Here is a 26,778-nt window from a genome sequence, read left to right on the forward strand (position 1 = left end):
AGGGAATAACACCGTAACATGATGTAAAGCTGAAAAAGTTTTATTTTGCATAACACTGACCCTTTAATAATGAAGATCATCAGTTGAAAGCAAATTTGCAATTACTCTGGTTATTATCTTTGAAGATCTGAAAACATTTAAGTGTCACAAGAAAACAACAGTGACATGAATTTGGAAATTGGCAAATATTTTTGACCCTGTTTTGTTCTTCCAATGGTATCTGAAGAAAATACAACTTTGCCCATTTTTCTATGATTCCGTTTTGATATTTTGTGGAAGGTTGATGTGTAATTCTACTGCTCATGTATCCTCACAATTTACTGGAGTTAAATGTTCCCACATATTATGACTGAACATATCCTTTTCCATCTCTCCAGCAGCTTGTATCTACACCAGACTTTGAAACGTGTCATCTGATCTGATAGTGATGACTCTGCTTTCAGATTTTTAATGTGTGTAATTTAACAAGCAGAGTGAAGCACAAACAGTCGAACTGGCCCGAGTCCCGCTATATCTATAGCTGAAAAGCACTTAAGAAAAGATAAAGAACTCATCACTCAATAAGGAAAACTTTTTTGTTGTTTTTTTACAAATCATAAGTGTCTTGAACTCATTCCCGTTGTCGTGTAACAACTATTAACTTTAATGTATTTTATTGTCATTTGATTGTTTAATGTTAAGTTGTGCATTGTTCTAAATTTGAATGAAAATGATACATTGCTTTTAAAATGGTGTACAGATAAAAACTGGAAACTTTCATTTTAAAAGCTGGATCAATACCAGCTGTGTGCATTTTTCTTCTGCCCCTTCGGTCATTACTCAGCTGTAACACTTTTGGGACATGCTTCTAGAAACTTTGCTCATTGGGAAATGGAAAGTGTTGAAGATTTTCTTTGCAAAAAATATCTCAAATTCAGTCACACTGGACTGAATTTGAAGAGCAATTTTCAAATTGTCCCAAAAGTTCTCGATTGTGTTCAGGGCTGAACTTTCTAAAGTGAATTTGTTTTAATCTAAACCAGTGTATGGTATCTTTGACTGTATGTTTTGCAGCTTTATCCATTTTTTCCATTAAATCTTACTAATGACACTTTCTTTGCTGAAGCAAAGCATCCCCACAGCATAATAATACCACCACCGTGTTTCAGCTTCATGAAGGAATGGTCAGTCTGAGGTGCAGCGGTAGTTTTCTTCTGCACATAGTGATAGTGTTTTATCTGTTGCCATTTCTTTATAAAGGAATGAGCTTAGAGAATCAGTTTTCTACTAAACATACAACTACCAATTACAGATTTCTTTGTTTTTGTCATCAAATATTTTAACATAATAGACATGTAATATATCTATTATATTTAGATATAATAGGTAATATTATATATATCTAAATGATAGGTATAATATGGTAACATCTATATTATAATACAGCTATATCATATATTATAATATATATTATGTAATAATACATTAATAAATTTGATGATTTAAATGGATACCATGATATATTAACATCATATAACATTAATAGATAATGTTAGATGGGAATATTTAAATATATATTTAAATTGGTTTCAGAAGGTTAATACAACAAAGGCACCAGTACTAGTACTGGAAAAGAAATAAAACTGAAGAAATTAGTTTGACGTCCAATTTTTCCTAAAAGGAATTTTAATTCGTTATAGTTCCTAATAGTGAATATGCAATTGCCTACTTTTACGCCAAATATATTAAATAGTTTATTTTAAATACTCACTTGTCGCAGTTTTAACTCAATCTATGCACGTTAGTATAATTGATACATGACCATAAGTAGACGAGATAAAGACACAGCTCGGTAAATGTTATTCCATAATGTGTTCAAAAATAGTTGTAAATATTTGTATGTAGTTCCCAGTGACGGCCGATGGGGGCAGCAGAGCCAGTGTTTACAGAATTTAGGAGAGTTTGCTGCACGAGCTGGCTGCTGGTAGCGTGGAGGTGAAATTAGACACTAAGAGAGGAGGTCGCTGTAGTAGGTTTCTTTTTCTCTCTCTAAAGTTATTAAAAGTCCCAAAGAACCAAACAAGGGCTTGTCGCGTTTATGGAAGCTAACTACACACTCGAAGGAAACTGTTAAATGATATGAAACAGTTAAATATCGCGGGAAAAAGCTTCTGACTCGGGCTCGCTGGATTCTGCATGGTCCCAGGCTAGCTAACAGTTAGCTGCAGCAGCTTCTTGGCTAGCGGGCTAGCGAGGTCCAGCCCAAATTTTGTTTGCCTCGAGTGGATGTGGTCACCCCCCGAGCTGTTCACGACTTTTCTCTTTGCAAGGAAAACAAGAACCACGACTCCACACTGGCTTTGACACCGTGCGCTGTCAGGAAACCAGCAGGATGTCCACCGAGGTTGAGTGTAGCCAGGTTGACTCGGGTTTGACAGCGAGCAGCTCCAACGGGGTGCAGGACAAAAACCAAAACAAGTCGGAGGGAGCTCACCTGCACAAAGAACAAGAGGAGCCGGGGCAGAGGGGCACGGAGAAGCACCAAGCGGACGACCACAACAAGCAAGAGTCGACCAAGAGCCAAGCGGACACGCATAAGAAAAGCAAAGAAAACGATAAAGAAAACGAACAGAGCGGTAACGCTGACTCGGCTGTCGAGGCGGTGAAGAAGAAAGTTGTAGAAGCCCCTCCGCCGAAAGTCAACCCGTGGACTAAAAGAACCACGGGCAGAGTGCCGGTCAGCAACATCAACTCCGGCTCCCAGGAGACAGGTGAGCTGCTCCCATGTTTTATAGACGAGGGGGGGAAAGTGAATAATGCGGTCCTCAGCAAATGTGTCACGTTGTCGAGGCATTTCTAAACGCTTCACTCCTGAGAAACCCACCGCGAGATGAACTGTCAGCTCATCTCACGGTGGCTTTAGCCAAATGTAATTAAACAATTAGGATGTTAGCTAAGTGTTAGCAACATATTTGCCCCATCCCCCCCGTGCTCGGGTTGCTCATGAGCACCACGTGTTGATTGCTGACAACTGCTACTTCTTTTAGCTCCCACCAGCTAGCTGTTATGTTGCTCCGATCCCCACAGGGATATCTGTGGCAGTGTAATGGGAGTATTTTGTTGTTTTTTGGGGGGAGGTAGAAGCTCAAAAGCTGCTCGATTTGAGCTAAAATCGACGCTTCAGCTTCGAGCAGCTAGCTCATCTCGCTGGTTGAGGCTAAAGCCAGCAGGCTAGCAGCCTTTGCTGCTGTAAAGGCACGTTTCGCATGTCCAATGGCCTGGCAGCCTGCCGTTCCTCCCACCGGGTCGCTGTCACTAGTGAGAGTAACACGTATGTGAACAAGGTGCTTTAACAGACGGATCTGCTGGAAGTCGAATATCTGTGTATAGTTAAAAAATATTAACATTTATTGAATATATACTTTTAATTTTCTGGAATCGGAGAAAATGATTTAGGTTTAAATAGATGAACAGGTAGAAAGACAAATTAGGACTTAAGGTTGAGTAATACTTTTTGTTGTGTTTGGATCATTTTAATAGATATTCTTTGAGAGAATCTCCCTTTTGTTGTTGGGTTGTTGTTTTTTTTTACACTTTTTCACACAAAAATATCTAAAACAATCAGCTGCACTTAAAACATATGTTAACAAGATACCTGAACAGCTGGTAAAACAGATTCAGGTTTCCACATTACCTCATACACTGTTTACCTTTAATTCCCACAAAATGACTTTTGGATAAAATGTAGCTTTTGGTAATGTTGTAAAACAATTGACTTTTATAATGTTTAACAAAAATAAACTTTGTAAAATAATTGTGAACAAGGAGCTTGTTGAGATGATAAGATGAAACGGGGCTCTTAAATAAACATCAATCTTTATATTGATCGAATATGCACAGTAGAAATTGACTTTGGTCTCAGCATCTTTTAGATTAGCTTCTATTTTCATCCTAGCTAATCTGGGTTTAACTTGCATCCAGCAAATATTCTCGTTGCGTCACTTTTTCCACATTTAAAAATGGACTAAATTCTTTTTTTTTCTTTTTTTTTTTTTTAAAAACCCTCCTACAATCACTTCAAAAGTTTGTTTTTACAAATATATTAACAACAAACTGAGAAATCACATGTACATAAGTATTCCCAGCCTTTTTCTCATTATTTTAATGCAGCTTTAGCATACGGCATGACCAGCTGACAGAGCTTTTCTTGGTCAGTTTCCTGTTTGCCAAACCCAGCTCCATCACAGACGTCTGTCAGCCATTTTCTGATCTCTCCTGAGATGTACAGTCGAACCCCAGCCTGGACTCTGGCCCGGCCGCTCCAAGATGTTCACAGAGAGGTTCTGAATCTACTGCTTTCACCCAGCTTGATGCTGCCACTCCCGTGCTTCCCCATGGGGATGAGCCATGCCTGATTTTCCTCCTAGCAGGTAATCTGGTCTTCATGCCAGAGAGTCCAGTTTTTGTCTCGCCAGACCAGAGAGTCTTGTTCCTGACAGTCTGAGTCCTCCAGGGCCCTTCCAGCTGGCTCCAGACGGGCCGCCATGTTGCTTTTCTAAGGAGTGGACTCTTCACTATACAGGTGGAGCTTTAGGTCCTTCTGGAAGGTTCTCCTCTCTCCACAGAGGAACAGTGGAGTTCAGATAGATGGACCTTCAGGTTCTGACTGAGATTCTGAGTCATGCTGGTTCATGCTAACTGTGACGTTTAGAGCAGCAGAAACAGGATCCACCTGAGCTCACGTTAAAACTTCATAGCAAAGTCTTTGAATACACAAGTAAACATGAGTCCTTTAGTTTCTTTAAGCCTGTCGCAATAAGACATTAATCAGTTAATCGCAGGATACAGTAAAATGAGCTCAACAAGTTCCTTCCTCATATTTTTTTTGAAAGGTAATTGTGTTTAAAGCCTGTTTATTTATGATTTCTGTTGCACATGATTTTTATTTCCATTTTATTTATTATTTTATTATTTCAGCTTCTTTTTTTTCATATTTAAAATCTTCCAGTTCTAGCCCTAAATGTTCTTTACAAAATTGAAGTTTATTAGCTTTTGAGAGGGCAAACTTATTATTATGCCATTATCAATATATTACATCAAAACAGTCTCAAAACAGCAATGTTAATGTTTGTCAAAATAATTACTAGGATAACTTATCCTACAGCAATTTTCTGTTTAATAAATTTGTAAAATAAAAAATAAAAAAATTGTATTGTATTGACATAGAAATGTAATCAAGTTAGGAATAATGTAACATAAAATGTGTAACGAGTGAAGCTCCGAATTCTTTCTGGATGCAGAGTTTGCTAAATAAAGAGAACATTTAATATTAAAAATAGAAACAGATTGAGTTTCCAGACTTAATGCGTCTTCTGAAAGGTAAAAGACGTCAATGTCATTTTTTTACATGGATTTATTTATAGATGAAGGCTTTAGTTAGTTCTTCACAACTTGTAATGTTGTTCATATCAATTAAATTTTTTTACTGCAGTAGTTTAAAAATAAAAGAAAGTCATTTGACTGCTTTTATTTCTCCTCTAGGTTCTTTTAATTCTACAATGAGGGACAATAATATTTTTCCAGGTATGATGAAGTTGAATTGATGCTAATCCCCCAACCCTCCTAAAATAGTGAATTATTTCTGAATGAAAGAGTGGATCTCTCTACCATTACCTCCCTGGAGCTGAATAAAATTAAGTTCTTTAAAAGAAGCTGAAAGGCTCTTTAAAAGCACTGTACCTTTAACTGGAATGGTTTATTATTGTATATTTTATACATTTATTAACATTTTGCATAAACTGTAATTAATTTTTATTGGTGTATGCTAAACCTGTCATGTATTTGAATGATTACTATTGCATGATGTGTGTTCATAATGATGGACATAAATAAGCTATAGCATTATTGAAACCAGGTACGCAAATGTTCACAGTCTCACAAGAACAAGAAAAAAATTGATCAAAAATTTAAAGTAGACATTTTGCAGGGACTTGACCTTTAACCAGTGTTGCTTAGAGTGCTGTAGCCTTCACCAGGTCGGTTTAAATGATCCCAGAGAGGATTCAAGATGGCAAAAGTGCTACATAAAGCAGTCTATTCGCACATCTGACTACAAGAGGGATTATTATATTAAAGTTCAACATGTAATTAACAGATGCATTCTGTTAAAGAAGCGTCTCTGAACAACGGTTCTGTTTGTGTCCAAGATTTTCCTAAGACTGGATCTGGAGGTTTTTATGTGCATGGGGTTAATGGAGTGGACTGTGTACACCTGCTGAAAACACCATGGTGGAAGAGTATCTTAAAGCTGCAGAATGTAACTTTTATATTAAATAAATAAATAAATAAAATCATGTTGTTTTTTTATATTATCTCATAATATATTATTTTATATTTTTATATTGATGTATATACTATATATTACACTGTCACCACTCCGTGGCAGTGTAATATGAGACAGATAATCTGTGAAAAGATCCATCTCCTCCACCTCCTCCCTGAGCTGCTCTGGCCATCTGATGAAATGTACCGCTCCCAATCAAAAACAACCAATCAGAGCCTGGAGGAGGGGTTTAGAGCTGTCAATTATTCTTTTGAACACGCTGCTAATTGTACTAATGGTGGAGAAACAACTTACCGTTTATCTGTGGTCATCAGTGGCCATGCTAACTAGCCATAGCATTCACTAAGTTACAGTGTAGCAGTTGTCAAAGGGAATGGATGGGGTGATTGACAGCGCTAAGACCCGCCTCCTGGATGTGATTGGTTGTTCCTAGTTAGCACTGGGAGAATGCATAGGAGCTTGTTTTGTTTTTGTTTTTTTTTCCCACACATTGTGTCCCATACTGCTATGCCATAGTGACAGTTTCAACAAATACCATACTATTTCATCAAAGTTACACATTGCAGCTTTAAAGAGCCAGTCTGAGAAAGTGAATATCTAGATTCTTTATCTCCTGAACTAAAAATGTATCAAATCTGAAGCCGAGTTTCTTGGAATTTCAACTTTGAATTGGCTACTTTCTCCTGTTTGCTTCATCAGTGAGCTCAACAATCCTTTTCATTCTCATAGTTAACATTTGCCTTTGCATATGTGTGTGTTCTTTCCGCTGCTACCAGGCTCTTGGTGAAAGCGGTGGTCTCGAACCCCCTCAGCTAAAGTTGTGAATGTGTGTCAGAGCGGAGCGGAGAGCAACCGGGGGGGAGCTAAATTTGAAGCAGCCTTCTCTGGCCTAGGCATCAGTTTACAGGGTTACTGTACATCTAGCTCTGTGGGTGGACACACACACACACACACACACACACACACACACACACACACACACACACAGGCCCAGACCCAGTTAGGCATACACCCATTCACATGGAAGCCTGTGTGTGTGTGCCCAGTGTGTCTTATCAATCCAGCCATCCTCTGCTGAGCGATAGGAGCCACTCCCAGCCTGCAGAGATGCAGCCGCACGGCGTGCCGCCGCTGTCTGCACTCTAATCACCCCCAACTTACACCCCTTCACTCCCTGTGGGGTTAAGTACTTATTTCTTCTTCCCTATGCTCCCCAAACGGCTCAGAAAGACTGTGCAAGAGTGGATGAGTTGACTTTTTAACCGCGGTGTTGAGCAACCGATTTCTACTTGCATTTCTCGTGGAGCTGTAGCTTCTGTCTGCTTCAGTTTGCTCCTGCCTGCCACATTTAATAATGTCTGTTTCTATTATCCATCATCTGTGCGCAGACCAACAAAACGCTCTGAAAGTGGTCCGAGCCAGCAAGCCCAGAGTGAGAAAACCCAGCAAGGTAACACTGTTTTTAATTTTGTTTTTAAGTTTTCACATTTTCTGCAAATACACGTCCAAATATTTTCACATAGGATAAACTTGACCATGTTTTCTAGATGAATATTGTTCCAGAAATGTTCAGTAATTATCACATCATGCCTCTTTTTTTTTACCTTAGTATTTGACGAACACCTGTTTTAACTTGCAAATAAATTAATATTTTGATTCTTCTAAGTTCTCATCTGCATTCCCATAATTCTGACTTCAGGTGTTAAAACACACAGAGAGTGAGAAATTACCATCTGCTGCTAAATGTTAACCGGTTCGAACTGCTATCCTCTGGTTTTGTTTGCTTTTCCAACCCGTTTTTCCACTACACAGCTTTAAGGATAATTACCATAGCATAGTACCTAAATATAGAGATTAAGTAGTTCTCAAATTGACTGTGAATATATTTTACTAACCCTTTAGGGTAATTATGGAGTCAATGTTGGATCTTTAATTTAATCTTTTGTTTATTTAGGCATGTTAAAAATCTTTAAGCATGGTTACTCTGGCTTGCTGAAGAAAACTGTTGACAGGGAATGCAACACACATTAGTTGTCAATCAGTGAAATGTTTATTTTGTTATTTTTAAGTCTTCAGTCCTCAGTTTCAACTACTACATAGAAGAGGGTTAGTATGCGGTCTGGATGTTTTGTTTTCTACCGGAACGCGCCTCGCGAATCCTGTCAGCAGCCGATTCCTCGTTGGATGACTGATTCAGACGGTTTTATTAATTAGAATTTAAACATGCTAAAAAGTATAATTGTGTTTTCCAGTTGAAAGCACTAATGATCACTTTGTAGTGATCATTACACTACACTTAAATGATCACTACAGTGATCATTAGTGTCACTGTAATGATCACTCATTACAGTGTAGTAAGCAACTAAACTTGCTACACTGTAATGTAGTATGTATCCTGTAGTGCCTTAATTATTACTGCTGAGTAAGTTGTCCTTTCAGTAAATGCCCTTTGTTTTAGTGCTGTATACCCTGGGAAACGATTAATAGATTACCAAATTTGTCGACGATTATTTTTAATAACTGATTAATCCGTTATACACTGCATTTGGAATTCTTTCAAACTCAGATATCACTAAAATCTCCATTCTGCGAATGCTTTGGATTAGACCTAGAATATTGAGCTGGATCAGTATTGTTTGAAAGTCCCAGCAACCTTGAGGAAATCTTTTCCTCATCTTCGTTTCCTCTCTATCCAGATCCGCTGTAAACGCCAGCTGCCTTTTCAGATGCCATGAGACTGAAGGATTTTTTTTTTTCCTCTTTCCACATACAGTAAAGTCCAGCTGCACTCTGTGTTCGTTTAACCTTGATCTCCTATCAGCTTGCCCAAATTGACAGGACCCACAGTGACTGGATGAGCCTCCGTCTGTTTGTCGTCGTTTGTGTTTCCTCTGCAGAAAGACCTCTGATCTCCTTTTCCTCCAGGCTGGGTTCTACCTGTCCCAACATGCCGTGTTACATGTTAGAATAAATGGCAGCTGCAGGCGCCACATGTGAACACTCAAATTATGTTGTTTTTGTTTTCACAGTCCAGTGACTTCAGCGATATCACAAACTGGCCCACACCTGGAGAACTCGCTAAAGAGGTATGGCGTATGTGTGTGTAAAAGTGTGTTTTCAGGGTTCCTACACATTCTTGAAAAGTAGCGAATTTGGTTTAGTTGCTTCTCCAGGTTTGGATAAGTGTTAAAAGACAAAAAATCAGAGATGTTCCAGACTTTACTTCTTGTCCAATTACTAAAGAAAAGGAAGTGTTTTGCATTAATTTATATTTAATTTGTTTAAGCTTTGATTATTGTTTTAGTTTTTGAGGTACAGAGACAGATGCTAACGATTTTTGGCCTCTTGAATCGTGATTGGGTTCCTCATTTGACATTTACAAAGAGTTTTCAGTAAGGAGTCAAAGATCCAAGCTTTATGGTCAGTATTCAATGAAAATATTAGCTAATTTTGCTTTCTCTCTAAGAAATATAAGAAATTAGAAAAAAAACATTCAGATTGTTTGTTTTTTCTGTATGTCCTCAAATGACTGGTCATTAAATATTTAGATTGGGGCAAATGTGACGTCATGTCATCTGTGTGGGGGAACAGCTATCTATGTTGCATTCATAGAATAACTAAGATTTCCAAAGATTTAAAACGCTGGCATATTCCATGACTGAGCTTGAGAGCTTAAAAGGATAAAACATAACTGCGCTAATAACCTTCCTGTTACCTGCTGAAAGTTTAGCTCTTTTTCGCCTTTTCGCAGGATGAAAATAGAAACGCCAAAGTGTTTTTAAATGATTCCATTTTAAATTGTTTCTTACGTCTTTGCGCTAATCCTACAGTGATTATTATCCCTATTTATTGGTAGAGAAGGAGAACCTCCTCTCTCTGGAAATGTATTTATTTTTCGTCTGATTATTGTGTCAAAAGGGAGTGAGAACAGACAATATGTGAAAGCGTAAATAAACGCACGTGTCTCTTGTTCAGCAGCAGCAAACTGTCCTTGGCAACAACGGGAAGAAGCCTTCCTCCCGCAGAGAAAGGGACAAGAGAAGAGAGCGACCAGACAGGAAATCAGAGAGCAGCCATGATGGAGGCGAGAGCAAGGAGAACCAGGAGGCTCATGTGGATCCAATGGAGGAACCGTCTAAAGAAGGAGAACCAAAACCAGGACAGGACTCAAAGAGCTCCAACCTGAAGAAGAGAGGAGGTGAGGGTGAGTCTTTCTTTCTTTCTTCATCTTTGTGATGCATGCTTATGCTGCAGAAACATTGAGCTAAATAAGGCTGCTGACGGCTGTAAATGTATAAGTTTTACATTAAACATATGAATTTGTTTAGATTGACATTCTGTTTCCCAACTGAGGAAAAGCTTTATTATGTTGTAGATGCTGTCAAGAGCCTTTAAGATTTAAAGATGCATGTTTGGTTTTATTTCTGACCGTGGGGGTTTTTCCTGTATAAAAAGGCATGTTAATAACCGTAATGATCTCCGTTTGTAATTACTGATTGGTGCAGATTGGTGCATGCTCTGCTTTAATAATCATACCTTTTGGATTTCTTTTTACTCGTCTCTCATCTTTAGACATCAAAGAAGAATTAATTAAAGGCGCTCGCCTTTTGACTGCAATGCCACATACTTTAACGTGTCTAAAATGAGAACATAACATGGTCTATGTTGATGGAAGTGTATTAAATTAGTGATTCTCTATACAGTTAGGAAGTCACTTAAGGATCCTTTACTATTAAACATTACGTTTTCAAAATTATGTAGTTAATTTAAAGAAACCTTGGAAGCTGTTTCTGGTGTCCAAATAGTCAGTTTTCTACAACGGCATATTATCATCATTGTAGACAAAGAGAGAAAAAGGAGTACATTTCTGCCAAAAATACTCAGAAACTTTGAAATTAATCTAAGAAAATTTCTAGGAAAAAACCTGAACATTTTCTGAGCTGCCAACTTTTGGAGCAAAGACATTTTATTGTTTTTTTTACAAAAAGTTTCAGAGCTTTTTGGCTGAACTCTTTTTTTTTTCTATCTAAATAAAAAAAATCTCAATTGAGAGTATTTACATTTATTTTGCATTTGATGAACTCTCCAGTCATTTTGAGTTATTGAGTTATTAACCAATAAATCGGATAAAAAATTAGCACATACTGCGGATTTTTCATTTAGCCACTTGTGCTTTTATACAATATTAGAAATGCATAAAAAGATGAAAAGAAATGACTCGTTTCATTCGTTGTCTAAAATTCAATAACAGCATTTCTTTTGTGAATGTTTGATTGTTTGTAGGAAAAGTTGCAGCTAAAGAAATACTCCTGACATGTAATAATTGGATAGCAAAATTAGCTTAATAGATTTGTTTCTTTTCCACAATTTGAATAAAGCGAAGCTAAAACTTGATTTAGTAAAAGATATTTACAGACAAAAGTTTGTGCTTTTTTAATATTAAATTCAAAATGTGCGTATTTTTGTACATTTCTTTGGGTTAATTACTTCTGAGTGTGTTGTTCTTTTAGCAAATAGGCTGTTTTTGCTGAAATTAATTGATAACTAAGTTGGTCTACGATTATTTAATTAATTGATTCATCACAATTAATTGCTTTACCCCTAATAGTACTGCAATAAACACACAACCAAATCCCCCTTTATGAATAACTTTGTCCCTTTCATATTATGCAAGCTGATCTGTCTAGAAAACCCAGTGTGCTTTCACAGCGTAATGTTGAACCAAAGGGGCGTGGCTTAGAGACGGGCAGCGTTCTCCTCATGCAGTGGAGGATCTGTGACTCCTGCTGCTGTCTTTGCTTTGTATCATACTACTGTAACCTAAGACTCATTAAATATATCAGGATATCATTCTCTGTGAGACTGCGCTGCTGTTGCGGGGCTCAAAGTGATGTCATGTAGATTAATATTTCTCTGTGGAGGAACAAACATTTTTTCATGGAGTGTTTTTTAAATACATGTGTTAGGGAAGATTTGTTCCCATGACCCATAAAATCTGCAGTATGTAACTTTTATAATATACATGTTTTTTTCTTTACATATTTGTTCAAATTATCATTATGTCATGACATTATTATATAAGACGGCTAATCTGTGAAAAAAATTTAGCTCCTCTGCCTTCTCCTTTTGTACGCGCTGCTATGCTACAGCTACTTCTCCACAACAATTTTCCTGGAACAGTGAGTTGTTTTTCCACGTTTGAAATATTTAGTAGCATACGCTAGGTTGATTCACAGCACCAAGACCATCGTCCAGGCTCTGATTGGTTGTTTTTGACTGGGAGAGGTGCATTTCTTCAGACGGCAATAGTAGGTCAGGGAGGAAATAGATTTTCTTTCTTTTTTGGCACAGATTATCCGTCTTATGTTAAACTGTCACAACATAGTGACAGTTTTAACAAATATGAAAAAAAAAAACTGATTTGTTTTTTTAAATAAAAGTTAAAAAGTTACACACTGCAGCCTTAATTTCGCTAATTTCATGAATGTTTATATTCCACCCTTTCTCTACAGAAAGTGTGGACATCTCGTGCTTTGTCTTAGAACTCAGTAGAAAGTTTTATTTATTTGTTTTTCTCCAAGCTGCGTATTTTTCTTTCCATCCCGTTCGGCCAAAACTCTTGAAGCTCTTGTTTCCGGTATGCAATCACGGCTAGGTAACAAACGTAAGTGGGTTTCTCTGCCGCTGGAGGAAGTCTCCCGGGATGATGCCGACAAGACATCTGGCGGGTTCCCAGCCCAGTCGGACACTTCGCCCATCAGCGACTCGTCCAACCCCACGTCGCCCAATCAAAGGGTTCATGATAACAGGGCGCATTATGACAGCCGGAGTAAGTGGCCAGGAACTCATTTCTTTTTCTTTTTTTTCCCCCCCTTTTCACCCTGCCTCTGTTTGCTTCTTGACTGTGCAGCTTTCTGCTCTTTACCCCCTGACACAGCCGTATGTTTACTCACCCCCTTTCTCCCCATCCGCTGCTTGTTTTTACACCGATCTCTTTTCCATAACGCATGGCTGAATGAAAGCATGACCTCCAACTTATTTCATCTTTGCATGTGTTTTTGTTTTTTCATTCAATAAAGTAAAAATGTTATTTTTGAGAGTTGAAAGATTTGTAGGATGATATTTTTTTTGTGCAAGTTTTAAATTAAATAGGCAATTGGTTGTGAACAAAAGATCTTATCATGAGAGGATACATCTTTGACTAGCTTCAGTAGCTTAGCAGTGCCTTGTGAAAGTATTCACAAGGCACGTTTTTTTTTTCTCACATTTTATTATGTTAAGGCGACAGATTGCAGTGTTTAATTAGGGCTTTATGTGTCAGACCAAGACAAAGTACAGCATAACTAAATCATCGACAAGTATCAGAAGCAATAGTCCTGCACTCTACAAATGCAGCTTTATTTAACTGTTTATTTCTTGAAGCAATTTTATTTTGTATTTTCCTTTTTCCAACACGACATATTTCAACAACAAATGACCCCCAAAAATCCCAAAGTAAATAAAAACATAACGGCTACAAAATAAATATAACAAACTAAACTTATGCAAATAAACATGAAGATTTAATCCATTTTAAGCTTGTAAGGAACAGATCTAACATCTGGAAGAAGGCGATCTGATCAGATGGTTTTTGGACTTTCTGGCCCATTTTACAAAATTCTGTGTGGTGGAAAAACACCACACACTGAACATACCATCTTCACAGTGGCCCAGTCAAAGTCCAGAGCTAAATCCTTCGGTGAATCTTGACAGGATTTCAAAACTGATGTTTGTAGACTCTCTCCATCTAATCTGGCAGACCTTGAACTACAGAAGAACGGGCAAAAGTTTCAGTCTATAGATGTCCAAAGCTGTTAGGCTACGTTCACGATCCAAAGCCGATTTTTATTAAATTTTTTTGTCCGTATCCGTTCTCTTCACGGCAGTCTGAATGGCCCAATTCCAAACTTTTCACCCCTTAAGACTCCAAGTTGTGACGATACTGTTAGCACCTGCAACCGAATAAACTTTAAAACTGATCCACTGACAGCGGCATTCATTATTGCTGCTGTGTGACCTCTATGTTCTTCTTCTGCGCATGAACGTCACTTTGGAGTCGACATGGAAGTCTGATTGTGGTCACATTTAATTAGAATCATTGACAACCAGGCAAAAAAATCTGACTTCAACCAAAAATCTGAATTAATCATCAAGACCTGCTGTGTGAACGTTGCCATAGAGACATAAAGTGGGTATGGAAAGTATTCAGACTGCTTTAAATGTCTGATATTTCAGTTTTTCTTTTTTAATAAAGGTTTTACATTTCGGGTGGGGGGGTCCGTCAAGATGGGATGCTGAGTGTACATTCATGAGAAATAATATGAACTTTTTTTATTTTAGTAAATGGCTACAATGAAACAAAGAGTGAAAAGTTTAAAGCGGTCTGAATACTTTCCATCCCCACTGAATCCTCAAAGCCCAGCAGCTACAAATGCACATTGCACCTTTCACGTTATTCGTAAAGACTTTAGAAAACCGTGCATCATTTTTGCCCTGTTTATGTATGAATGGTCCTAATTACATGAATCCTTTAAACGTTTCACATTTACATTCCAGTTTGTGTCGGTCTGTCTCATAAAATCCCAGTCAAATACAGACATTTCTGGTTGCAATAATTGTAGGAGTATGAAGACTTTCACAAGATGTTTATTTCTGACTTTTTATTAGGGCTGCACAATATATCACAGCACTACTATATTAATATGGCCAATGTCTCCAGCAGATGCTGGTGTTGCTGTGTTGGAAGCAATGAATGAGGCAGAATGTGGATTTATGCCAATTGATATCGCTGCCATTTCAAGATGTCCTAATATTGTGCAGCCCTACGTTTTTATCTCTGTGTTGATCTATGAAGTTTATTCAGTTGGCCGAGGAGCTTGTATGAAACGAAGTCAGGAGAATGTGCTTCCTCTGAACCAGGTTGGAGAGCCGAGCCGCGGGACCACGGAGACGACACCGGCAGCATTCGGAGCGACGGCGGGACTGGTCGCGGAGGAATACGAGGCAGGGGGAAAGGTCGTGGGCGTGGCAGAGGTCGTGGACGAGGTGGGCATTACTCTTCATGCTATTTATGCACCGATTACAGTTTTCTGGCCGATCACCGATCTTTAAAAAGCTGATCTATCTATGACCCTGCCGATTTTTTTCTCTTTTTTTCTGTCTGAAAAGTTGATAAGTTGACGATAGTGTTGCGACTGTTGTTAACAGCGCAAGTTCAGACGTAAATCAAGATTTCCGATCTCCCAAAAATAAGGAAATTGAGGCTGATTCCTCGTCCACCAGGCCTGTCATGATAACAAATTTTTCTGGATGATAAATTGTCCCAGAACTTATTGCGACAAATGATAATATTGTGATTTTGAGACCATTATCAAATAATGTAATGGTAAAGGCATAATAATACAAGAAAACACTCTCAAAGATCAATAAACTTTAAATACTAATGAAAATTTAGCACTGGAACTGGAATGGGGTGCTGTGGTGGCGCAGGGGCAAAGCATAACCCATGTATTGAGGCCTTAGTCCTCATGCCAGTGGTTGCAGGTTCAATTCCCAGCCTGGTGACATTTGCCACATGTCTTCCCCCTCTCTCATAACCCTTTTTCCTGTCAAACTACTTTCAAATAAAGGCCACTAGAGCCAACAAAACCTTAAAAAAAACCCACTGGAACTGGAAAACATTTTAAATATCCACTTCTGGGTAGAAAGAGAGAAAAACAAAAAATTCTACAAACGGAAATTATTGAGCTCGTTTTAATTTATCATGTGATTAATTGATTTATTGCTAATTGTGTCAGGCCTACTAACTGGCTGATTTATCGGTGCACCTCTCCTTCATACCTAAAAATCCTGGTTTAGTTGACCTCATTATTTTCAGTCTGAAATGTAGGAAATCATTAAGTTAATCATTAAGTTTCTCTTTTCAAGCATCTTGTCTTCCTTTGTGAACATGGTTCTGAGTGGCTTATTTGTACTTTCCTTGCTTCCTCAGGTCGGTACGAATACTCTCTGAACTATAGAGACGCTCGCTCATCTGACGGCTCCGTTCAGGTGCCCACAGAGTTCGGTACTAACATGGTTTACTACTACGACGATGGCAGCAAGGTCCAAATGTATACAGTGGATGAAAAGCTTCTCAAAGAATACATCAAGCGGCAAATGTAAGTGTTTTACAGCTTTCTGAGACCTGAAAATTTAGGACGCACAATAATGAATAACACAAAGTTAAGCATTATTGTAAAGTAGAAGGAAAAGGCACCGACATCAATCTTTCAGATATGCAGCAGAATCCTTTGAGAGGACAAGTATTAGTCATATGCTGGACAAAGATGACCTTTATGGAAGAGTGGGGGAAAAAAGAAAGGCATTATTAATAGAAAGCTCTAAGAAAACCATGGAGGGAACACCGCAAACATGTGGATGTGGAAGGTCGTCTGGTCACATGAGAACAAAAGTTGTCAACACTTTGTGCGGAAGAAAGCCAAGAAAGTGTGGCAGTAAGGGAGACAGCTAAAACATGGAGGACAGTGGGTCCTTAAGACCAAGTCTGGTTTAGACTAGCACATATCCATGTGTTAAAATGTCCTAGTTCAAGTCCAGACCTAAAGTCAATTGTGAAATGGTGCCAAGACTTAAAATCGGAGGTTCAAAGAAGTTCTTATCTGACTGAGTTTGAGCTGTTTTAGATCAACAATGATCAGCAGTGCTTGGTAGAACTTGTAGGCACCAAAGGACTTGCAGCTGGAGTTGCAACAAAAGGAGCTTCAGCAATTTATATGTACAAACCCACAGCAAATGTTTCAGTTTAATTAAAAAGGGAAAATAATCCAAAACATTTTCTTTCATTTACGTCCTTTATGTTGCTTTAGACCAGTGTTTTTCAACCACTGTTCCGCGGCACACTAGTGTGCCGTGAGCGATCGTCAGGTGTGCCTTGGAAATTATCCAATTTCACCTACCGTATTTTCCGGACTATAATCTGCTACTTTTTTCCTAAACTTTGAACCATGCAGATTGTAGCCCAGTGCGGCTTTTCTGTGTATTTTTCTTCGACCACCAGGGGGCTCTATAGCAGGAAGTGAATCATTAGAAGTCAAAATTGTAGATCAAAGAAGAACGCGTTAATTTTCCTTTAGAACAACAACATGCTAGCAGCAGGCACGACCGAGAAATGTTTTCAAACTCATATGCAGCTTTTAAGTTGAGGAGTATCGATCTGGCACTACAGGAGGGAAATAAAGCCGCTGCACTTAAGCTCAGTGTGAACGAAACCATGGTTAGTAAGTAGTGGCTAGCGGCCTAATCATGTAATTTTCTTACCACTAGATGGCAGTAGGTACAGAGCATTTTACATTAAAACAAGAAAATTAGTGATGCATGAATGTTACAGGTAGCGATGAGTGCATCGTATCTAGCAAGACTAACGACAGTGATGGAAAAGAGTGAAACTCAGCAGTAGTTGGAAAGAACATGGGTCCATTTCCCACATGTCTGTGTGAAGTGATCTTCTCAAGCCTGGATACCAGTGTTGTGGTACTCGAGATCGGTCTTGGTCTCGAGTCCGGTCTTAAGACCGTTTTCTGATGGTCTCGGTCTCGTCTCGGACTCGACCGCATTTGGTCTCGGTCTTGTCTCGGTCTCAGGCGCTGAGGACTCGGCATTTTATTTCAAGACCAGTCGAGACCGCAACTGTGAAAATATCACTAAACGTGCAGCATACTGTCCACTTTATTTGTTAACATCTTTGTTTTCAGCAGATGCAAAATGCACCGATTAAAATCCAAGCAACTACCTGTTTCTGTTACTCCTCCCTCCTGCTCCCCTCCCCACCTTTCACTCGCGCGCGGCGCTACTCCCTCCTCCCTCCTCCCCCTACCCACCTTTCACTCGCACGCGGCGCTCCAGGACATGCGGAGTGGTTTTCTCTCAGCGGCAGAAAATGTTTGTCTAATCGTCAGTAATATAATAGCGCTGCATAAATAGTAAGAAATCCGATGGCCAGAGCTAACTCAGCAGCGCTTCGCTTTCAGAGACGATGGGGACAACGTCTAACTATTTTCGTCACTTAGAAAAGTAGCTCAAAGAAGGTAAGCTCCGTTAACGTGATGTTAGCAAAGCTAGCTGCAGAGACACATAAGCATTGTAATGAAAAAAAGTCACTCACTGTCTGAGTTATTGTGCGGAGATGTTGACTGTCTTGTCGCATATATGGGACAACGCTATGTCCAAAAGTCTGCAATATAGTGATGTGACATTCAGAAACAGTCGATTCTTCTCCACGGCACTTTACTTATAGATAGGACTGGAGTGTCACTCACTGAGAGCCGTTGTTCTATCAGATAGCCATACGCTGTCAGAATAGCATACATGCAGTGAGTACCATGCCTGCGCATGCGCATTAAGAAGTCCGACCGTCAGAGGAGTTGTCAGTTCACCACATGCAACAAGTTATGACGAAAATAAGTCATTAAATTGTTTTCAATGATAACTATATAGATATACATGTGTTGTCATGGTTTCAAAGTGTATTTAAAGCAGGTCTGGCTGCAGCTGGAGTCAGCTACAACACACGCCCGTGTAAAACTCACTTAACCACTAAGTCAGGACGCCATACAACTGTTAATATCAAAGTGTATGACGATCTACGTCATGATTCTATGTTGCTAGCATACATGCAGTGAGTACCATGCCAACACATGCGCCTTAAGAAGTTCGACCGTCAGTGGAGTTGTCAGTTCAGCATACGCAACAAGTTATGACGAAAATAAGTCATTAAATTGTTTATAATATGACATAATATGATAACTAGATAGATATACATGCGTTGTCATGGTTTCAAAGTGTATTTAAAGCAGGTCTGGCTGCAGTTGGATGCCATACAACTGTTAATAACTGTTAATAATGATCTACGTCATGATTCTATGTTGCTGATTAAATAAAATCATATGGTAATGACAGCGTATGCATGTCTGAGCTAAACGTACGACTATCTGACAACGTATGCTGATCTGACAGAACACCGTGAGTTTGTGCTAAGCGTATGACGATCTGACCTGACAGAACACCTGTTCTTTGTTCTTGTAATGCTCTGTGTGCACTGCATCATAATTTTATTTAATTATGTACGTTGATATTTAAATTAACAAATAACTAAAACACAAGAAAGAAAGGGCATGCACTCTTTGATTGTTTTTGTTCAAAGTGGCAGCTGTAATGTCTGCCATGGTGTCAGACTACCTGGCTTCATGTACTGGGATAGAGAGTGAAAACAGTCACGATGAGCGCCTTCTGTTTGGTTAATTCTTGCTTGTTGCTCCTTGGTCAGTGTTGGTAGTTGAGCGTTATTTACCGTCAGGGCATTGCCTCAATTGCTATGTTTAATGGTGCAGACAGTGGTGGTTTCTTACATGAGCAATATGGGCAAATGCCCAGGGTGTTATGTTTTTAGGGATGGCACGAGACCATCACACATTTTAGCACAGAAATGGAATATTTAATATTGGTAAAATGTATTAAGTATTTAATATCTAGGTGTTTTTTATGGGAATATGGATCTTTCAGATTATTTTGAGAAGCAATTTCGATCATATTTTACATTTTATTGTATCATGTAGCGTGGACCGCTGGTCTTGGTCTTGACTCGGGCTCGACTTTCATCGGTCTTGGTCTTGACTTGGTCTCGGACCCTAAAAGTCTTGGTCTTGTCTCGGTCTCGATACACTCTGGTCTTGGTCTTGTCTTGGTCTCGGGTTAGGTGGTCTTGAACACAACACTGCTGGATACTATAAAACCTGAAACCAGAGAGAGACTGAGAGCTGCTGAGGAAGAGCTTTGTCTTTCTTCAATTTCTGTCAGGAAATCAGCTGTTTTATCCAAATATACACAGGCTTCACACTAGATGGGTAAAATATATAGATATTGACATTTTGTACATGCAACTCTTCATATTGTAACAATGAAATCTTTCCCGAATATTTCCCGAAAATAATTCAGAATAAGAATTATTTTCTGTATTCCGGATAAAAGAATGCTTGTGAAATAGTTTGTAAAACACTTTGAACTTTTCTACAACTTCTTTAAATTTAAGACCACAGTGTTGTGGCACTGTTCAGGTGTTCAGGTGTATTTTTGAAGTGGACATGTTACGTGCAATTTGAAATACGAAATGTAAAATGTGATAAAAATACATTTTTGTGTTTATTTGATTCCTATTCAAGACACTTTGATAAGAATGACTATATATGTAGTATAGGCGGCTACAGAGTATCTTGGTTTATATTTTTGGTTGGTGGTGTGCCTCGAGATTTTTTCAATTAAAACAGTGTACCTTGGCTCAATAAAGGTTGAAAAACACTGCTTTAGAACATAAAAAAACTGCAAAGGTTGTGGTTGTAAGGTGTCATAACCTGATCTTTTGTGTCATATTAGATAAATTAGAATATTACTGAGGGGTTTATTTATTTCAGTAATGCAGTTCTGAATTCAAATGAAACACAGAACATAGATTATTATAACCTTCATTTTTGTTCATTATGATTTTGTTGAAAATTTTGTTATTAAATGTTGTGAAAGCACAACATTTAATAGAATATTACATCAGACCAATAAAACATTTTTAATACAGAAATTATGTTGAAAGTTCATTTTCAAAAGGTGCTTTAAATCTGACAAACGAGCTTCACCGGAACATGTATAATAATTTATTGCATATGACTTTATATTACATTGAACATACCTTCAAACTTGCAAGAGTTCAACTTGCAGTCCTTACATCTGAGGCCAGGCTCTGCAGAACTGAAACTGAATAACTCTGAAATGCCTCTTAGAATGAGATAATCTGCTCTTATTTGAGTTTGTCCTGCAGGGGGCAGTGTGCTCCTTGTGTCTACTTGACAGCCCTGGCCTCTTTAAAGACCAGACTCTGGCCAGTGGAGGTTGAGGGTGAGCCGAGCTCCTAAAAATAGACAGAGTGCTTCTAAAGGGACAGGCAAGGAATTACATGCAGGCCTGAGAGTTGAACTGTAAGGATAAGGAGGAGGAGGGAGAGAAAGCCAGGGAATGAGGGAAGAAGGGAGGGGGTGACAATAGTGAGAGGGGACGTTCCTGTCCACTCTCCTCATCTCCCTGCAGTTCAGCCGTTTTTCTTCATGCTTACTTACTGCCTGAGGCTGAGCTCCACACAAATATTTGTGTCAGAGGGTGTGCCATGGTGACATGAAGTGGTGTGACGATCAAGAGACAGCGAGACAGAGGTCTGCATTTGGTGCTGAAGTCACAATGTTCATCACTGCAAAAATCATTTTAAAGTCCTAGAAATGTTTCTTCTTGTCTTTTGAATCTTATGTCATCTCATGTAATTAGAGATCTTTAACCAGTTCTTTGTTAATCTCTAAAATAAAACACTTCAATGAAACTGTTACAAATTAGAAACTATTTTTTTTCTTCTTCTGACGCAAGACTTTCATATTCAGACTTTAAAAGAACATTAACCCACATTTATATCAATATTAAGATATAATGCGCACTAGTTCTTAAATTGGAAGTAAAGGATAGTTTTTTACAATATTAATCTGAAAAGTGTGTCATGCATTTGTATTTAGCTCCCTTTACTCTGGTACACCTAAATAAAATCCAGATTAACCAACAGGGGTGGGTGATATAATAATAATTATTATACATTTTATTTGTGCACTGCTCTTGTAAACACTCAAAGATACTTTACATGAATGTTTTTCTATTTTAATAAAGTTCAAACAACTTTAAGAAGTGAATAATTTTGCAAGGCACTGTAAAATCAACTTATTTTTGGTAATAAGAAATGGTAATACTCAAACCATTGAACTTAATGCAATCTCTGTAATTAACTTTCATTTAAAAAGTAAAACAATCTGTGATTTCTGTTTGGACGTTGGCATTTTGAAACATCACAACACATTTCAACAGTTTAAACTCTCATTATTTGGAACAAAGAGTTGGGCCTGAAGAAGATCCATTTGAGATGGTCTACTCAAAGGAAAATGTCAAAACGAATGGCGGTTAACGCTGACATGCTTCCTCCTGCAGTGAATACTACTTCAGCAGCCACAACCTGGAGAGGGATTTCTTCCTGAGGAGAAAAATGGATGCACAGGGCTTCCTCCCCATTTCACTCATTGCAAGCTTCCACCGAGTGCAGGCTCTTACGACTGACGTCAGCCTCATCATGGAGGTAATGCGCCACAGGTCAAACACAAGATATTTCAGAAATCGCTTCAACACCTGGATTTTGTCTGATCTGAAACCTCCACGTCTTTCCCCCCGCTCCTCCCTGCAGGCTCTAAAAAGCAGCACTGAAGTGGAGCTGGTGGATGAGAGGATACGCTGTAAAACGGAGCCGGAGCGCTGGCCCATCCCCACCCCGCCTGTCGTGGGTTCGCCCCGCACCGACTTCTCCCAACTCATCAACTGCCCCGAGTTTGTTCCTCGACAGAACCTGAACACCGTCGGTGCTGGTCAGTATTCAGTTACCTTTTTACGTCCAAGTGATTGTTTGGATATGCACCCGTCTGAAATTTTGCTAAAGAAAGTTGGCAAAAGTATGAACTTCTAACACTAATTTTAGCCATTTGTTAAAACTGAGCTACCTTGACAAAAACCACATATTAAGATAAAACAGATTCAGAAAAAAGACCCCAAGTTACTGAGCTGTTATTGCCTAAAATGCAACATCAGCATTCCTTTTGTTAGTTTGAACCAGGTAAAACTAAAACTATGCAACTTGAGGAGTTTTGGGTAAAACATATTTACTTACAAATGTGTTTTTATTTTAAATGCAAAATGTACATATGCTCTGTGCAGATTCATCTTAATTACTGCTCTGAATTTGTTTATTCAGTAAATGTAATTTTTTTGAGGATTAGGATTGATCAGCTATTAAACTGATGATTTTCATAATCGATTCATCACAATTATTCAGATCGTTCCAGCCGTACTCAGTATTTCTGATAGAACCAGAGGCGATGTCACACAATATGAGAAAATCAGTTCATTAAAAAAAGAGATTTTTTTTTTCATTTAACATATCCCATGATGGACAGAATTGGACTAAAAGAAAACAACGTTTTATAATCTGCTAACATCAGACTGAATGAACTGCTGACTGTTTCATGTTATAGAAATGGCTTTTGTGCTTCATCTTACTCGTTTGTCGAACATCTGACTGAAAACTAAGATTTTTTTCCTACAGTAACAACTTCCACATTGAAGAGTGTTGATGTTAGCATCGCCTGCTATGTTTTTATACATTCTGTAATGAGTTAGTTTCTGACCGGCAAAGTGTCCCATCTGAAGGTTCTGTGGACAAATCTGTTTTTCCCCCCAAATCTCTTAAGTTCTGTAATCAAACACAACAATTCCAAAATGAATATTTGCTTCTCTTTAGTTTTACACACAATTCTCTTGAAGCAGTAAAACACACACCTCAGTTTATTCTGACTTCCTCTGCCATATGCTGCTGCCCTGAATATCCACTGGAGCAGAAAATGTGGATTAATTGAAGCTGGGAACTTTTTACAGCAACCACATATGAGCTTTCCTCAAATGAAACGTTATTTAAAGAACAAAACAGACACTCTTCAGATTATTAAAGAAGCTCTTCACACATATAAAGCACATTTAAATACATTTCTTGAGCTGTTCATCAAAAACAGACCCCAAAATTAACTCATCTGGTCCTCATGTCATTAGAATTTGTAAAGCAGTAAATATTTATTTCTGTTGTCATCTCTCTGGATTTCAAGATTTTGTTAGGGGAGAGTTGATAAGTTCTGTTTTTTTTTTTTTTTTTATTTTGATCCATAATTTAGTTTTAACATGTCTCACGTTTTGAACTAAAACCATTTCCAGTGTTTTTCAGTGTATAAGTGGATGTCATAAAGCCGATTGTTGTGTGACTTTCAGCTACGTTGCCTGTGAAGGAGCTTCTGATTGGCCCGGCTGAACCCAGCTCGTCCAATCAGGACTCTCTCCTGGCCGCAGACAACTCCAAAGACGGCCCTGCGTCCGAGCCCAAGCCCGACCCGGACGCCTGGATCCAGGTGGAGAAACGCCACCGTCAGACCTCCGGAAAATCAAAGGCAAGTGACGGCAGGGACAAAATCCAGCTGTAGGTCAATAACCAACAGAGGCAGAAGAAAATGGAGACTAATCTTTTTCTGGTCAATAGTATTTTATTTTTTTAACCTAAGTGAGAGAAAAATATATCAATTAATCGCATGATGACTTAGAATGAGCCTGATCATTTCCATTCTGATTGATATTTTTTAAAGGGACATTTGTTTAGAGATTTAATAATCCATACTATTTATGGTTTCAATTATGAATAGTTTTATTTCCAATTTATTTATTTATTTATTTTATTTTTTTATATTTAAAATATCTTTCAGTTCCAGGGTGGAGTGTTCAAAAATGTAAGTTTAATTGTTCTTTGGTAGAGCGAAGCTGCATGTGTATGCCATTATCAGTATAATACTTGACAAGGTCTCAAAACAACAATATTTTTATCAATAATTTATGGGACAGTTTATAATCTTTCTAAATTTATCACGATGGGCCAATGTCTCAGTTTCTGGGTTTTGGTGGATGAATAGGTCCAAATAATGAGATTTTTCAGTACTTGACCAAAACTAACATCCATCTGTCTTATATTCATCACTCTTCCTTTTTCCGCCTCTCATCTTGTTTTTCCATGTTTTCCTATCTCTCTCTCCTGTGATCACTTGCATTCTCCTTTTTATTCTTTTTTGTTTTGGGCCGGCAGCATGACAGCGATGATGTGTGTGCTGCTGGCCCATCTCCTCCCTTAGAGCCCGAACCCGACCTCCTCTCCTCTGCAGTTGAGTTCCTTCTTCCTCCAGACTTTCACTCATCCCAGTTTGTCCTCCTTCCTTTAACATCTCATTCATTGCATGTCTTGTTTTCATTCACTCAAACATTCATTCATTCCACGGCTTCATTTATTTTTGCCTGAATGTAATTTTTAGATCAAAAACTAGAGAAAGCTTGAAAAGTATTCATACAGTTTTTGATCTTTTCTGTATCAGGTTAGAAAAAGCAAAAGCATGCTACATTTTTCAGATTTTATTTGTGGAAAAGTTTGGAAAATCCCAGTAGTTTATGGCTGGAACTAGACAAAATGTAAAGTTGAAGAGTATGAACAGGGCCGGATCTACAAGGATTTGGGCCCCTGGGCTGGAAATCATTTTGGTGCCTTATCCACATTATTACTAAGCAATAATGTACTTATTGCTAAGTACATTAATCTGTAGTTTTATACATAATTGGATATGAACCGATGATGGTTTATTAAGTTCCTTGGCTAGTAACTCCATGTTGCCCCCCTCTCCCTTCCCCAAAAAACCCTTTCTAAAGTCTGGCTCACGGCATGGATACTTTGGCAGGATACTCTACTCAGATTTTGGTCTTAACTGGATGTTTCCTCAAACCTCCTCCCGCCCTCCAGGGGGAACCCAAGGCCCCCCCTGCTCAGAGCAGCCAGCCGCCTCCCCAGGCCGAACCGGACCAGGAGGAGCTGGACTTCATGTTCGACGAGGAGATGGAGCAGATGGCGCCCAGGAAGAACAAATTCACCGACTGGTCGGACGAAGACGACTCGGACTACGAGCTGGACGACCAAGACGTCAACAAGATTCTCATTGTCACCCAGACCCCGCCGTACCTCCGCAAACACCCCGGCGGCGATCGCACGGGAAACCACGAGTCCCGGGCCAAGATCACAGCCGATCTGGCCAAGGCCATCAATGACGGGCTGTACTACTACGAACAGGACCTGTGGAAGGGAGAGGAGCAGATCGAGTGCAGCAAGGTGAGACAGCGGTAGCCTAACCGCTTTATTTAACTCGTAAGTTTTTTGGTTTTCTTTAAATACTTCTCATATGCAGAAAATGCATTGTAACATAAATGTAGAGATAGTCAAGTTGGACATGTACACTTGGAGGCAAAAACAACATCGCTATGTTTGATCCAGTCATCATCTTCCACTTACACCTCCCTCTAGTCTGATTAGCACTAGGGCCTTCGCAATGAATCAATTAATGGCATGATAAATTAAAACAAGCTTAATCATTTCCAATTGCATGATTTTATTGTTTTTTTTGTTTTGTTTTTCTCTTTCTACCAAAATCTGACGCCCCAAAAATTGTCACCCTGGGCCCCTGCCACTGTAAACCCTTAATAAAGTCTGAGCCAGATTATCAGCAGAAAGTCTTGCTTTCTCGCAGGTACCAGAAACTGAAATGCTATAGAAAATAATTTCATTTGTAACTTAAAAATATATAACTCCTAAGAATTGTTTTTGAGAGCTGAAAATTGTGCAAATAAATGTATTGATAGTTGTACTTAGATTTGGAATCCTGTATGAG

At 38.7% G+C, this 26,778-nt stretch overlaps 1 protein-coding gene across 6 annotated transcripts in view; it reads left to right on the plus strand.

Moving 5' to 3' along the window:
• The first annotated feature begins 1,932 nt into the window (after window positions 1-1,932).
• The window catches only part of larp1b (La ribonucleoprotein 1B), a 38,066-nt gene continuing 13,220 nt past the window's right edge, over window positions 1,933-26,778 (plus strand). For 2 of the 6 annotated variants that reach the window (XM_014992624.2, XM_088002311.1), the window contains exons 1-11: window positions 1,933-2,750; window positions 7,711-7,772; window positions 9,352-9,408; window positions 10,298-10,526; window positions 12,978-13,151; window positions 15,281-15,406; window positions 16,353-16,521; window positions 22,424-22,568; window positions 22,674-22,851; window positions 24,299-24,474; window positions 25,860-26,222. In XM_014992624.2, coding sequence (XP_014848110.2) covers window positions 2,372-2,750; window positions 7,711-7,772; window positions 9,352-9,408; window positions 10,298-10,526; window positions 12,978-13,151; window positions 15,281-15,406; window positions 16,353-16,521; window positions 22,424-22,568; window positions 22,674-22,851; window positions 24,299-24,474; window positions 25,860-26,222 — 2,058 coding nt within the window. In that variant the 5' untranslated portion in view covers window positions 1,933-2,371. Of the gene's footprint in view, window positions 2,751-7,710; window positions 7,773-9,351; window positions 9,409-10,297; window positions 10,527-12,977; window positions 13,152-15,280; window positions 15,407-16,352; window positions 16,522-22,423; window positions 22,569-22,673; window positions 22,852-24,298; window positions 24,475-25,157; window positions 25,233-25,859; window positions 26,223-26,778 lie in introns of all 6 variants that reach the window. The other 4 variants (XM_014992620.2, XM_088002313.1, XM_088002312.1 and 1 more) reach the window with 4 other exon arrangements.

The sequence above is a fragment of the Poecilia mexicana genome, unplaced genomic scaffold (genome assembly GCF_051168715.1).
Source record: "Poecilia mexicana isolate PSO_F unplaced genomic scaffold, ASM5116871v1 scaffold_22, whole genome shotgun sequence".
NCBI lineage: Eukaryota > Metazoa > Chordata > Actinopteri > Cyprinodontiformes > Poeciliidae > Poecilia > Poecilia mexicana.